This window comes from Rousettus aegyptiacus, unplaced genomic scaffold (assembly GCF_014176215.1).
Source record: "Rousettus aegyptiacus isolate mRouAeg1 unplaced genomic scaffold, mRouAeg1.p scaffold_m13_p_6, whole genome shotgun sequence".
In the NCBI taxonomy this organism is placed as follows: Eukaryota; Metazoa; Chordata; class Mammalia; order Chiroptera; family Pteropodidae; genus Rousettus; species Rousettus aegyptiacus.
The window spans coordinates 37,226,030-37,241,410 of NW_023416309.1; the positions used below are offsets into that span (position 1 = coordinate 37,226,030).

Genomic DNA, 15,381 nt, shown 5'->3' on the forward strand with positions numbered 1-15,381 from the left:
GAGCAATGGCATGGACTTGAATCTGCCACAAAGGTCACTGCAAATCCATCTGCCTACCCCAACAGACTTTAAGCTTTGGGTGCAGAACTAGTATTCTTGTTTCCAGGCCCTAGTCTCAATGGAGGCGGGGCTGAAGGCGGGGGGAGGAAAGTTGGAGAGAAGTAGAAGAAGCAACAAGATAGAAGAGAAAGAGAAGGAAGATCAATACCCATGACCCTCACCCCAACACTGTCTTCTCCATACCCTGACCTCTAACCTCACCCTCCAACAATGCAAGTGACTTGCAGTCCCTGGATGAATCATTCTGTTTTCCGCTTTTGTTCTTGCTGTTCCCTCTGCTTAAATTAAAACAGGACGTTCTGATGCCCACATCAAAGTATAAAAGTATCATGAGCACAATCAGCATTTCTGAGCCTTGCATCAGTATTGAGACTGGTTAGGGATGGAGTGAGGGTGACTATTGAGCATTAAAAAAAAAAAAAAAAAAGGCTAAAACGTAATTGTTCATTGTCTTGTCAAAATGGCTAATAGCCCACCAAAATATCATTTGCGCACCAGCAATACCCATTTTTCCCCCTTTCTTTGCCAACTAGTTTGTATTTGTTATGATGAAGTCTTCGAAATCATTATTTTAATGGTTTTCCCATCACCTGTCAATATTTAGCTTTCTTTATATGTTGTTTAAATGTACATAAAGACATTTTTCTTGTAAAAAAAAAAATTTCAATTACAGGTAAAATTTCCCTTGTCTACCATTCCTACATTCTAGTCCCTCCTCTGAGAAGCCACTATTTTCAGTTTGATATACTAATTTCCAGATCGTTTTCTATATAACGCATTTATTCGACAAATATTTATTGAAAGTCTACTATGTACCAAGCACTGTTCAAGACTGGGAGACACAGGTGTGAACAAAACAAAGTTCCTCTCTTGTGGCATTTCATTCTAATGGTAACACACATACATAAATACATTAGTTTAATTTTTAGATAAATGGTGATAGATATACTGTACATATTGTCCTTATATGTGTGTCTTGGATATCCTTCTATGACAGTGCACATAGACTGCTATTACTCTTTTGAACTGCTGTGTAGTATTCCTCATTACATATGTTTCCTAGTTTATTTAAACCATCCCCATCAGTTGTACATTTAGGTTTATGTCAATCAAGGTTGCAAGTACTGGAAACTGCCTTTAGCTAACCTAACAGAAACTGAATTTGTTGGAAGGATACTAGGTTGAAGGACTGGCAGGAAGGAAAGGGGTCAGGAATCCAGAATTCCAGCCAAGGTCATGCTATTCAGTGCCACTTGACTCTCAGCACAGTCATCCCTTCGCTGATTTTCCATCTGTCCTTGGGTCTCTGTGTCACTCCCTGCAGAGGAAATTATGAGTGAGAACATCTGATTGGCTAAGCCTAAGTAGCATGCCTCCACCCTTCTGCAGGAAGAAAAGCCCTGTGTCCCATCGAAGTGGGAAATTACCCCAAAAGGGGGGGAAAAAATTAAAGGACAAATGTGTGCTGCAAATCATTCCTGTTTTTTTGCTTCCTGGGGCACCTGTTTATTCTGGGCTGTGGCATATCCTTCAGTCTCTTTCAGATACATCAAAGACTAACATCGACATTATTCCATTTGCCCAAAAAAGAAAACTGTTTTCAGCTTTGCTATGGAATCCTCTTCAAGACTGGCCACAAGGAGAGAGAGTAGAGGAGGGAACTCAATGAGGCCAACAAAAGAGGAACCAATTCCATGTAGCCAAAAAGGACCCAGTTCAGGGCTGGAACCCTCGGGAGCAAAAACTCAGCCAGGTGAATAAGCTTGGACACAGCGAGGTTACTGGCAAGGGGCTGGCCAAGAAAAGGCCTGGAAGCACATGCAAGCATAGAGCATTGTGGGATTCACTGAGTTCATTGTTGGGGCTATAAAGTTGAATGAGCCCTTAATCCTACCCTCAAAATGCTCAGACTGTAGCTAGAGAGCATGGAGGCCAGGCTGCTTGGGCCACAACAGAGGCAGAGACCAAATTCCCTGAAAGCCTGAAGGTACCCTCAGCAGTCAGGCTGGTGTGGGAGCTGGTCTGAGGGAGGCAGAGGTGGGTTCTGAGTCTTGCAAGGTGAGTTGGAAGGCTTGTAAACCAACCAAATAATTTGTAATGCAACATCTCTGGCCCTCTAGTTAAAAACACCCCAGACCTCACTCAAGTCAGGGGGCCCCAGGTGCTGTTGATAAGTTTCAAAGCAGTAACATACGTGTGATATTCAGGAATGAGCGGTACATTATGAACTCACTGTGTTGGGTGTTATCTCCACGGTCATGTGAGCTGAAGCCTGGATGGATCCTTTTTCTCTACCACTATAACCCATTCTCATAGAGGTTGTTTTAGTATGGAAAGAAATTTTGTGGTTGCCTCCTTAGCACAATAGGCAGTGCTTCCTGGCACCATCTGAAGGTCCTGGGTTTGAACCTCATAATCTGAAGAAATTTTGCACATAAAATCTCTATAGCTAGTAGGAAATAAGGTGAAGGTCAGGAAAGGCCTCAAGGCTTCCCCTGCCTCTCTGTCCTCTAGACAGGAACTTTCAGAGTCAGCTTTGAAGAGTCCCCCATTTGAAATTAGAAAGTAAATTATCTTTCAGCACCCTATAGGTTTCTACAGTCATCCCCACTCATAGATCCACCTTCTTTCAAGAATGTAGGAAAAGAGAGATGCTTTGCTCATTCATTCACACTTCTCTATGAATTAAATCTAAGGGTACCTCTTCTGGGATATGAATTTAAAGGACTACTTCTAATTGTGAAATTAAAGGCTTGTCACCCAGTTAAAATAATTTCACACAGTCATTTGGATTAGGAGACATGAAAACCTTCTAAAGACTAAATAATTGTGTCTCAAGTTACCGTTTTACATCTGCTGCATGTCTAGATTTGTCAGTATGATTGATTAGTTGTTAGCTTCTCCCACTGGACTGTAGCTGTTCGGATTAAGGACTATATTTGGTTTTGCTTAATCAACTATTTGTTGATTGACTAAAGGAACAAAGAGCCAAAGAAATCAAAGAATAAGTGAAATAATGAGGTTATTCAGGCCTTATGAGAAAACTACCTTCCACCTCTACTGGAACTAGATTTTTGATTGGATGCATCCAGCATCTCTTTAGGGGTCCTCTGCCCCTTTGTCCTCAGTCCATGCATCTTGGGTGGGACTGGCCCTATCTCTAACACAGGGATGGACAAACCTGAGGCCTGACCAACCAGAGGACCCTCTGGACTCTAGGATCATATAGTCTAGACCAGTCCAAATAACCAGTCCATAAAAAGGAAGTATGAAGAGGGCCACTGGGGGAACTGAATGGGGTGGGAGGACAAAGGGCAGGAGGAACCACTGGGGAGAGCAGAGAAAGCTTCGCAGAAGGGGTTTATCACTAGAATGAATAAGATTTTGATGGGTGGAGGCATTCTCTGCACAAAGAAGAGGACCAAACACTGGGAGACAGGAACATGTAAAATGTGTTTGGAAGCTGGCAAGGGCCCTGTCTCATAGGAACAACGGGCTTCTGTGGGTATGGAAGACAAGATAAGGTTGGAAGAGTGGACTAGAGCCAGGCCGCTGAGAGTTCTGGAAACTGTGCTAAGGAGCTGAGCATGTTACTTAGGAAGCAATATGGACCTATTCAGAGTGGGGGTGGTGGGTAACCTGAGCAGGGTTAGTTGTTAGAAAGTTGATCTGCCAGAAGAGTGGATTAAAAGGAAAGGACTAGAGCCCAGACACAAGTTGCATGAGGCCAGCCAAGGAAACATGAAGGGCATGATCAATGGGACCAGAAATAGGGCATGACTACTGGCAGAGGCGCCAAAGGAAGGAATCAACAGGCCTTGAAGAACAAGAATTAGGTACAGTTCAATGACCAGACTGTAAAGCCTGGATAGCAGGTTCTAGGTAGTGGTCTGAGTAGGGCAGGCTTTGACATCAACCAAAAACGAGTTTGAATCTGGTGCTGGTAATTTGTGTAATCTTTGACAAGTTTTCTTACCTCAGTGCCTTGGTTTTGTCATCTGTGAAAGGGGATAATACCTAACTCAGGTTATTGGAAGACTAGAGGAAACAATATCTATAAAGTACTTTTTAGGGTACCAGCCATAGAGTAAATACTCAACATAGCTAATGACATGTTTCTTTTTGGAGTGCTGCATGTGTTCTAAAATTAGATTATGGTGATAGCTATGCAACCCTGTAAATATACTAAAAACTGTTGAATTTCACATTTTAAATGGATGAATTTTATGATCTGTAAATTATATCTCAATAAAAGTTTTTAAAAATAATCACTGTGTGGTAGTTACTATTATTACTGCTTAATTTCCTGATGAGTGGTTCTAATAAGCCTGAATGGATCTTTGTGAATTTTCTGATTATATTAGCATTATTTTTTTTAAAATTTCTGGTTGGTCTACGGCCATGCCACCCTGAACACGTCCAATCTCGTTTGATCTCAGAAGCAGGGTTAGGCCTGGTTAATACTTGGATGGGAGACCACCTAGGAAGACCGCATGCTGTAGGTGGAAAAGGAAAAAAAAAAAATTCCTGGTTGTCTTAGACAAAATTGAACATCATTTCTTTCTCACATAAAAGAAATCTAGAGGTAGGCAGTCTAGGTCTGGATTTGTGTCTTCAGACATTGTTTGAGATTCCTTTAAACTCGTTGCTCTTTCATAGCTCAAGATGGCTGCTTGAGCTCTAACTACCATGTCCACCACATTCCAGGCAGAGAAGAAAGGAAAAAAAAAAAAAAAAGAGTTTGGCCCCCTTCCAAATAAGGAGACTTTCCAGAACTACCACACAATACTTCCCACTTATATCTCATTGGCCAGAACTTAATCACATCACCCCATCTACCTGCAAGAGAAGCTGAGAACGGGTTCTTGTGGCTCGGTGCTGCTACGACTTAAGGCTTCTTGAAGGAGAGAATGGTAATTGGGAGGCAAAAGACAGCCAGTTATAGCTACTATTTAACAAAGGGAGGCAAAATACAAAAAAAAAAAAAAAAAAAAAAAAGAAATGTAAATGCATAAAGTATCTTTGAAAGAATACACAGCAAATAACAGTATAGTTTGCCTTTAGGGAAACTGGGTGGCTGGGGACAGAGATAAAGAGATTTCGCTTTACTCATTTTGACCTTTAGAATTATGAATCATATGGCTGGCTGTATTATCTGTTCAAGTAAATAAAACTAGAATCTTCTTTTAAAATACTGAATTTGGATACCTAACCACTTGTCTCCTGGTTTCCAATTCTGTCAATATCACCATTACCCCAGGCATCCAGACAGACAGACACAAAGCCTCTGCAGATCCGAGACTGCCTGCCCTTGACACCTATAGTCAATCACTCTGCAAGTCTGAGCATCAACTTTTCCATTCCCACTGGCCTCATTTGGCAAAGGCAGTACAGTCATTTCTGCAGTCCCAGAAATGGGAGCACTAACTGCATTAGCCCATGTGGGGCCATCCTAACTCCCAGTGGAGATGTATCCTGACATTGCCATTTTCTACCTATGATCAACATACAAACGAGGCTTTACCGTCTTTTCATCTCTTTTTTCTTTATTCCTGTTCTACGTAGATCTGGATGCGCCTAGCATAACCACCATCTTAGCCCTTCAACTTTTCCACTGATTCTCAGGACCACCCCAAAACCTTCAAAATTTCTCCATGGCTTACACATTCCAAACAATTCCCTGAAACTACCTGCACTCATTTCTAGGGCTGCTATAACAAAATTACCACAAACTTGTTATTCTCTGACAGTTTGGGAGGCCAGAGTCTGATATCAAGGTGTCAGTTAGCAGGGTTGTTTCCTTCCCTGGGGACTCTGAGGGAGAAGCTGCTTGCTCCGTGCTTAGTTTCTGATGATTGTTAATCATCCTTTGTGTTCCATGGCTTAGGGTGGCATCATTCCAATCTCTGCCTCTGTAGACACATAGCATTCTTCCTGTATGTCTCTTTCAAAACTTCCCTCCTTTAGTCACTGTTTTAAGGCCCACCCTAATCCAGTTTGACAACATCTTAACTTGATTACATCTGCAGGGATCCTATTTCCAAATAAGGTCACATTTACAGGTTCCCGGTGGACATGAATATGGACCCTATTCAATTCTGTACACTTCCCAAGTCTTCATCTCTGTAGCTGCATTCTTCTTAACCTCCTCCCCAACCTTAAGGCCTTTGTACTCTTATTAATGGTGATTATTTTCCATCGCTTTATCAGTGTTAGCCCAAAGCCAGTTATCCATTTTAAATGCCCAGTTACAGACCCACCTGTTCCTAGAACCGGGTTTAATCAGCAGCCTGTTTTTCTTTTCCACCCTATCAGCAGCCTCCAGACATTTTCAACTTCTGCCTTCAGGTTTCCAGCTTCCTTGATGCTAATCTACTGAGAAGTGTTTAATACTTCATTAGCACCTCTTTGCATCTCAGTGTGAATCCCATAATCTCTTCAGTTCTCTCCTACAAATCCCTCCTCACCAACCAGCCCAGCCCTTGGAGACTCCCTATCTGGAAGATGGGAGGCAAAGAAGGAATTAGTAAAGGGGCAAGCCTGTGTCTGCCTTGCTGCTCCTGAGGCCCATCAGGAACGCTACTAGCCTCTAACAGTGTCAAGCCTCATTCCTACCATACAATTTGAAATCCTCCTCCACAGTGAGCAAGAATTTAGTCAATCTACAGCAGCCCATCTATAGCCTTTAACACCAGGAGTATGAGTCCACACAAAACCCTAGTTAACTTGCCAGTCTGGTTGACTGTATACTTCCTTCCCAATATCAGCCCTGAGCCATCCATGTCCTGGGTGGTTCTAAATGAAGTCAGAAAATCAATCACTCCTTTTCTGTGGTTTATTTTTTTCTAACATTTTATTCTAAAAATTTTCAAACAGTCAAATTTGAAAGAATTTGACAGTGAAATACCCTATTAATCAGCACCTGGATGCTACCATTAACATAATAAGCATGTTAAAGCTGAGATATAGGTGGCATAACATTAAAATCACTTTAAAGTGAATTTTAAAGTGGTGTTTACTTAGCATAAAGTCTTCAAGGTTCATCCATGCTGTAGTATGTATCAGTATTTCATGCCTTTTTATGATAAATAATATTCCATTGTATAAATAGACAACATTTTATTCATCCCGCCATTAGCTAATGAACATTTGGATTCTACTTTTTGGCTATTATGAATAATACGACTATGAACCTGTATATACAAATTTTTGTGTGAACATATGTTTTCAATTCCCTGACATATACCTAAGAGTGGAATTACTGGGTCATAGTGTAACATTAACATTTTATTATATATGCTTTATCATATATCTACCTGTCGTAACCATCCTTCTATCCGGATATTAATCCATCTTACATTTTTGTGCAATTGAGAATTGCAAACATTAGTACATCTCACCCCAGATTCATCAGCATGTCTATTACCCAGAATTCAATGCTGTTTAGTTTTTTTCTTCTTTTCAAATAAAATTTACATACAATAAATTCTAAGTGTATGAATCAAAGAGTTTTAACTTGTGAAATACATCTGTGAAGCCCAAAGGAAGATATCAAGATTTGTAAAACATTACCACCACTCCTAAAGTTCCCTCGGGCCTCTTCTGACTCAGTCCTTGCCTCACCCCACCTTCTCCAAAGGCAATCGGTCTTCTGATTTATTTTCTTTGCCATAAATTAATGTTTTCTGTTCTGGTACTTCATATAAACAAAATCAAACAATATGTGATCTTTTTCCTCTGGCTTCCTTCACTTAGGGTACTATTTCTGAGCTTCATCCATGTTATTGCATATAGTATTACCTCTGTCATTTTTGTTGCTAAAGCGAATTGTCATCATTATCTCATGAATGTGTCATAGTTTGTTTATTCACCTGTTGATAAATACTTGAGCTGTTTCCAGTTTATGGCTTTTATGAATAAAGCTTCTATGATTATCTGCCTGTCGGTCCTGATGCATATCTATGTTTTTATTTCTCTTAGGCAAATATCTGGACTGGAATTTTATCACAGAATAGGTACATGTTTAGTGTTGTAAGAAACTGCCAGATCTTTTCCCAAGGTGGTTGTACCATTTTTCATGCCCACAACGATGTATAAGGCATACAGATACTGAACCAAAGAATAAAAACACAAATTACAAACTGCTACTAATAATTTTCATCTTAAGTTTTTAAATAATTAAGTTCATAACATTCTAGCTAATAAATGTCTGCCTTGATTACATTCTCAAATTAACAATGACTTAAACTGAGATGACCCTTTTATGATTAAAAAAACAAACACTAAAACCAATAATAAAAGGGAACATCATCAGCCAGATAACTGTCATCTATGAAAACCCACAGCCAAAACATACCTAACAGTGAAAGACCAAATGCTTTTTCTCTAAGATGGGGAACAAGATATGGATGTCTGCCCTCATTTCTATTCAACACTGTTCTAGAGGTTCTAGCTTGGGCAATTAAGCAAGAAAAATGAAAGGCATCCAGATTAAAAACTTAGAAGTAAAACTGCCTCTATTTGCAGATGACATGATTATATATATATAGAAAATCCTAAGGCGTCCACTAAAATGAGGTGGTAAATTTTGACACTGTATAAGTCTGGATTTCCAAGATTTCCAAAAAGTTAATGGCTGTCTTCAAACTGCCTCTTCCTTTGTTCTCATTTTCTTCCCTCCACCTGTGACAAAAATAAGCCCAATTCTATTTTTAAACAACTTCTCACCTGTTCTCTCCATCTCATTCTTCCCCAAAATTTTGCTCCTGTAATTATTATCTTTCGACCTGTCCACCAAGACCCCTGTTTCTACTTCTCTGCATTCCCAGGCTCATCCCTTCCTCTTGCACTCCCTTCTAAATTATGCCACTCTCCTGTTCAGTATTTTATAGTTCTCTACCACCTGATTTCTGCTCGTACGTACATGTTTTGTGGTTAATCTTAAAAATAACATTATTGAAATATAACTTACATATAAAATTCACTCATTTTAAGTGAACATTCAATGGTTTTTACTAAATTTACTTAATTGTTAAACCATCACCATAATTCAGTTTTGAATATTTTCATCACCTTGTAAATATCTCTCCCGTGGTTGGCTTGTAAAGGCTGGCCCACCAAGTTTACCTACAACATAAAACACACACACACACACACACACACACACGATAAAAAAGGAAGGAAAAAGTCTACCTACAAGCGTTGTGTTTGAAAGTTAGGCCCGAGGGGTTTGGGATTCTGAATAAGTCTAAAGCCTCCAGGCAACACGTCAGCGAAGGATTGATCTTCCGCCCCTCCTTTTAAAAAGTGAAGTCTTGGTTGGTCTTAAGCCAATCATGATATCTTGAAAGGTTGGTTAAGCTGGCCCATATCTCCATTTCCAATCAAGCAGCTCAACCTTTTCCTCTCCACTTAGTCTGAGAGGATACTCCCCTATTGGAGATGAGGCATTTTTCTTAAAAAAAAAACTTTATAGCTCAGAGCTCCTCCCAAGACTAGCAAGCTCCTCACCAGTAATGACAGCCCCAATCCAAGCCCCCACAAACCTATGCTCCTGATCAAGAAACATTTTAATATGTGGCCTTTCATTGCCAATTCCGTCTCTGCAACCCTCATCGCAACACAGGGTCCTTTTCTTCCTTTCCATCTCTGTCAGCCTTGTTTCCTTAATCTCTAGACAAATCCCTAGCCTGACTCCTCCTCTCCATCTTCCCCTCACTCGCCCGGTCATCACTTCCCAGATGCTGGCACCTGGGACCTCAAAAGCGTAAATGCCAAAACCAGACACGTTGACGCGCCTAGAAGAGGGGAGGGAGTGTGAGGGCGTGAATCTAAGTGTATGCGCTTGTGTGTGGAAGAAACCAACAGAATCCACGCCAGTGTTCATCTTCTGGAAATGCCAATAACGCCAGCCTGAGAAAGCGAGGATCCTGTCCTCAGTGCTCCACAACAGGCAGTATTCAGGGTTATGGAGTTGAGAGGGAGCAAGTCTCCACCCTGGACCCCGGCCCAGGGAAGGCCCAGCACCCCTTACTGCACAGAGCACCCCCACCCCCGCACAGTGGTAGGACCCCGCGGCTACGTCACCCATTGTTTACAAATCAACCCGAGCCGGTAGGATTCCGGCTCCCGCGGCTGCAGCGCGCGGGTAGAGCACCTACCCGGCTCCTGCTTCCGTGTCCGCCCCGGCTTCAGATTTGGCCTAAGGTCCGCGCCCGGCTCGGCCGCGGCCCACAGAGCCGCCAGCCACCTCCGCAGAGCTCCGGGTGCCTGAGCGGGGGGCCATGCCGTGCCGGAGGGAGGAGGAAGAGGAAGCCGGCGAGGAAGCGGAGGGGGAGGAGGAGGAGGAGGACAGCTTCTTCCTGCTGGAGCAGTCAGTGACGCTGGGCAGCTCGGGCGAGGTGGACCGGCTGGTGGCCCAGATCGGCGAGACGCTGCAGTTGGACGCGGCGCAGGACAGCCCGGCCTCCCCGTGCGCGCCCTCGGGGCCGCTGCTGCAGCCCCTGCGATCCCCGGCTACGCTGCGGGCTGACAAGGCCCGACCCCCCAGGCTGCCGCTGTTTCAGCAGCCGGGACCGGCCGCGGCGGTGGGCCCGACGCCCCCTGGGGCCCTACGCGGCGCCCTCGGGGACCGCGGCCGCGTGCGGGAACGGGCTGCGCCCTACTTTGTGGCTGAGCTTTCCACAGGTCCTAGCGCTCTGTCTCCACCGCCCCCTCAGCCCGGCCTAGATGGGGCTCCAGGAGCCGATAAACGGGGCGCCCCTCAGTCGCTGTCTGGCCCGTGCCGGCGAGGATGGCTGCGGGGCGCCGCCAGTTCCCGCCGCCTGCAGCAACGACGCGGGCCCCAGCCGGAAGTCCGCACCGGCGACGATGATCCGCACCGACTCCTGCAGCAGCTCGTGCTCTCGGGGAACCTCATCAAAGAGGCGGTGCGAAGGCTTCATTCGCGACGGCTGCAGTTGCACGCAAAGCTTCCCCAACGCTCGCTGTTGAGGCCTCCGACGGCCCCGGTGCACAAGCCCCCTTCGCCCCGCAGCCCTCGCGCGGCCTGCAGCAACAACCCTGGTGCGACCGGGAGGAGGGCGCAGCTCCGAACTGGGGACAGCGTTCTTGTGCCGGGCAGCTAATACCGCGAGAGTGGCAACAGCACCAGTCTCTTTCTGGAGGGCAAGGGGTTCCCCCTGAGGTGCATCTCTACTCAGACTGGTGAAGTCGCTCTTCTGGAAGCGGGAAAATAAGCTAATGAAGATGATGAATTGAAAAGTTGGGAATGTTTTTGCGGGGTACTGAGGTCAAGAGCCCTGATGTTGAAAAACCGGACTTGGCCCTATTTAACACAGGTTACATAGCGTACCCCAAGCTCACAATCGGTAGGACTTCTTATTTGGGGTGACCAATCTTGGAGGCACAGCTTCCGGTTTCATGTACCCTCTCTGGGGTCTCCAGCCCGGCGCCCATGTGGCCACAGTCCACCCTTCTCAGAATTGCAGAGCGCCCGAAGGACGACGAAGATCCCAGTTACCTGCTTTACCTTTTCAAGGCTGGTTCCTGATCCGCTTTTGGGGGAGGGGAATACAAGTACATGACCATTTCAGGGAGTACCTCAATCTACCAGATTTGAAAATTTAAGACACTTAAAACCCATCTCATGTGTTTTGGGGTTCTTAAAATACGCGGTACCATGAAAGGACCTTTAGGGGAATTGAATAGGAATGACCTTTCCTCTGCTCCCGCTTCGCAACGGGCTGCGGCTCTCTGAGTGGGGATGGGAAGCGGGGGCGGGCGGGGCTGGAGATAGGGTAGGGTGAGGCTTGGAGGGAACCCTCGGTCCTCTCTAAATTATTTTCACAGCCAGCCTATCCCTCCTTGGGTTCAAGGTCACTGTTTCCAGGGCGCACATAGGGTTGCGGGGCTCCAGCCGGGGAGAAAAGTAACCCGGTTCTGCCTGTATTGGGAAAAGAGCGCAATGTTTTTACAAGTGCTGGAGTCTCCTGAGGACACGCGCACCGCCGTCACCGCGGATGAAGAGAGGCAGGGACCCGGCTGGGCGCCGGTGCCTCCCGCGAGCGGCCCCGCCCTGGGTTTTCACAGAAACTGGAAACGTGGCCTCGGGTCCATCCTCTACCCCCTTGGCTCCACTGTCCTGCTGAAAAGAGTGGTGCTGGTGCTCCTGGGGGCCCCGGCTGGGAGGCTGGGGAGGAACCACGTGACGGGCACTCCAGGGAGAAACAGCCTCGCATAGCAGCTTATAATGGGCTCTCCGGGGCCATTTGCAATAACAGCTGCAATTCCCTGGATAGATGAAGTTGATTTCCTCCTCCCTCCGCCCCTCCCCCAGCCATGCCTTTCGCCTTTGTAAGAGAAGGAAACTGAGTAGAAAATGTGACCCTCCAAATAGAGAGGCTGCAGGTTTTGCCGTTGTGATCCGTGGTGAAGTTTTTGTAACATGCTGTTCACCCCAAGGGATTTAAGACCGTTTAGTTGGTGTTTTAGTTTTATAATATTCAATGGCATGTTAATCATCCAGATGTGGCTATTGACAAATCTGCACTTCGCAACGGAGTATCTGAAATTGTTGCTATCCTAATTACAGGATTTTAACTTAACTGAAATACCTGTTTTTTAAATAAACGTGTTGTGTTTCTGGTTTTATTTTATACTTGCTGTCATTGGGAAAGATGCACAGAACACATTTTTCTGATCTCCATAAACATGAAAACACTTGAAATCCTTGTCAGCCTTGCTTGTAGATGGTAATTAGAGCGCCTTTGTGTCTGAGCAGCTCACTAGTTAGACAGGGTCTGTACAGCTGGGTGTGTATTGGTACTGGCATGAGATTAAATGAAAGTGAGGTCAGGTTTGAACCAATCCCATTCACCAAAACCTTAGAGCCTTTGGATTACTACTCGGTGATAGAGGTGTTTTATGAAGCTGCCTCTGACTATTTTAGCAAAGAACAGATCAGTCAGTCACTACAGACTGGGAGGCATATGGTTTTTTGTTTTTGTTTTTCTGTCTTTCTACTGTGGTCATTAGATGGACTTGTTCCACAAGGTGACCCTGAGGCTGAGCAACTCGTGGTTAGGGGTTGCTCAGGGTGCAAGCCTATGGTGGGAAAGTTGGCTGGGAGTATATTAAAAGACTCCTCTCTCTGCCCTTGGCACTTGGCATGTCTCTGTCCTATCTCTATCCCAGTTCTGAGTTACTTCAGTCTGTTCCCTCAAGGAAGAAGCCAGGCTGGGGACAGGGGCAAGTCCGCTTATTAAATAGGGACCTTGGACAAGTTGCTCAACTGTGAGCTTCCGTTTCCTCATCTGTACAACAGGTGAGAAGTGGGCTGAGAGAGAGAGTTCTTGGTGACTGGCACATACTGGAGAGGAACAGTCTAGTTCTTACCCCTTCCTTCCCAGGGCTGTCCCTAAGTAGCTAAGTGACTCGACCCTTCATTTCTCATAAAACAAGGGCATGTCATGATTCCAAATGCTTTCTTGATCAAGTACTGTATAATTAAAGTCCCAACTTTTCTAATTTCCTTTTGGACTCAATGCCTGTTGTCTCTACCTCCCTATCCTCTCAAATACATATGCAGCCCCTGATGGTCTCTGAGAAGTACCTCCAGAACACACCAGACCAGCTCAGAAAGGATTGTGGGGGGCTCAGTCCAGTGCCACCCAGTAAAGGAAGGGAGATTATGGCAGTTCTAAAAGAAACAGGAAGGGGGCCTCCAACCCTGCAGTGGGCTACCTACCACCTCTGGGTATGGAGTGGCAAGGGGAAATAGTCAGGTGCTGACATCCCCTGGCATTGGACTAGCCTTGAGGTCCTTGGCCCCACTTCTTACTTGGGGAGGGATTTCCCAGAGGTCAAAGAGTTAGGAGCAATCCAGGGCTGAACTGATCATGATTCAATGCCACTGCACCAACTGCGCTGCCTTTTTATAATGACTGCTGAAATCTAGACTCAACCATAGGGCTCACACAGTACAACCCCCCTCCTTAAAAAAGGACGACTGGAGAAACTAATGCCTACTATCAGGCACTTTGAATGCACTTTGAATGCACTATAACCATAAAACTCTACCATTTTAAAGCTGCAAAGTCTTACTAGTCACTCAAAAATCCTTTTTGGAATAAGAATTTACATAAATGATTTTTAAAAGTTATTAGACCATTTTATAGGTGGAAAAATAGTCCATGAAGGGGCAAGGCAGATTGCCCTGCCAGAGTCATTTTTTAAGTCAAAGGCCTAACAGAGTATCAAACCCAGGTCTTCAGGCTCCCAGTTCAGGCCTCTTTCCAATAGCCTCATATCATCATACATACTTCAATATCATCCACTGTACAATTCCATACATACACTACAATGTGAATAACACCTCTGCAATTGTCCAAAGGCATGGCCCTGCTATTAAAACTCTGGAAAACCATGCCCCAGACCCCTAAGCCAAGATAAAGACAGGTATGCTGTAACCATCTTCGTGCGAAATGTTCAGCACCCTATGAAGACAGCTGGCCAAAGAAAATGGTTTGGGTGAGGTAAAAGACCAAAGCTATAAACCCAGTGGGAAAAAAAAATACAAAATAAACACAGAAATTGACAAATAACGAGTGATTTGGAGAAAAGAATGTCACACTCCGCAAAGAAGTCCAGGATTTCATTATAAATTAGGTGTAAATGCTACAATATTTGGATTCAATTTTTATCCTTTTTTGCTCTTTTCCTTTTCCAGCTCAGAAGCAGAAACATAGAGCGAAGATCAGACACCACTTTCTATCCACCAAAGTCTGTGTTGAACCCTGTGATCCCTTCCTTCCAATCAGGAAAGAGTTACCCTGGCAACCAAATTACTAACTCACTCAATTATCTCCCCCCTCGTCCACCAATGCTCAGTAATCACAGAATGTCAGCCCCAGGAGAGCTCAGCCTTCGGTGGTCCAGTGCTACTGCTTCATTTTGAAATGGAAGCCCAAAAAGGTTTCCATGTGGAGCTGCACTCCATTTGAACACCGTGAAAGCTGGTTCAGAAAAGGGGGCAAATACTCTCCTGTGCAGCTCTTCCTCTCGGTTTTCCATCCATAACTGGAAGGGAGAATAAGTGACCTACCTATAACAGTGTTTACCAGGAGGCATGATAGTTAAGAGTGTGGGCTCTGCAGGCAACCCTCCATTGCTAGCCCTGTGATTTGGCACAGGGTCTTTCACCTCAGTAATCTCAATTAACTCATCTGCAAAATGGAAGATAAGAATAGAGCCTACTTTGAAGAATTGGGTGAAGATTAAATTAGATAACTTATGGGAATAGCAAATAATAAACATTCAAAT

General features: G+C 44.6%; 2 protein-coding genes across 2 annotated transcripts in view; one reads left to right on the plus strand and one right to left on the minus strand.

Annotated features, from left to right (window-relative positions):
- Positions 1-10,344, minus strand: part of ARHGAP19 (Rho GTPase activating protein 19) — a 59,196-nt gene extending 48,852 nt beyond the window's left edge. Inside the window, exon 1 of the mRNA XM_016164205.2 lies at positions 10,221-10,344. The gene's annotated coding sequence lies outside the window, so the exon portion shown is untranslated. The remainder of the gene's footprint in view (positions 1-10,220) is intronic.
- FRAT1 (FRAT regulator of WNT signaling pathway 1) lies at positions 10,316-12,711 on the plus strand. Its single transcript, XM_016164206.2, has one exon. It carries the CDS (start codon positions 10,344-10,346, stop codon positions 11,184-11,186), a length of 843 nt encoding a protein of 280 aa, XP_016019692.2. The 5' UTR covers positions 10,316-10,343; the 3' UTR covers positions 11,187-12,711.
- The last annotated feature ends 2,670 nt before the right edge of the window (positions 12,712-15,381 follow it).

What these genes read in the sequence shown, in the direction of transcription:
- FRAT1 (XM_016164206.2), top strand. Translation starts at nt 10,344, where the DNA reads ATGCCGTGCCGGAGGGAGGAGGAAGAGGAAGCCGGCGAGGAAGCGGAG.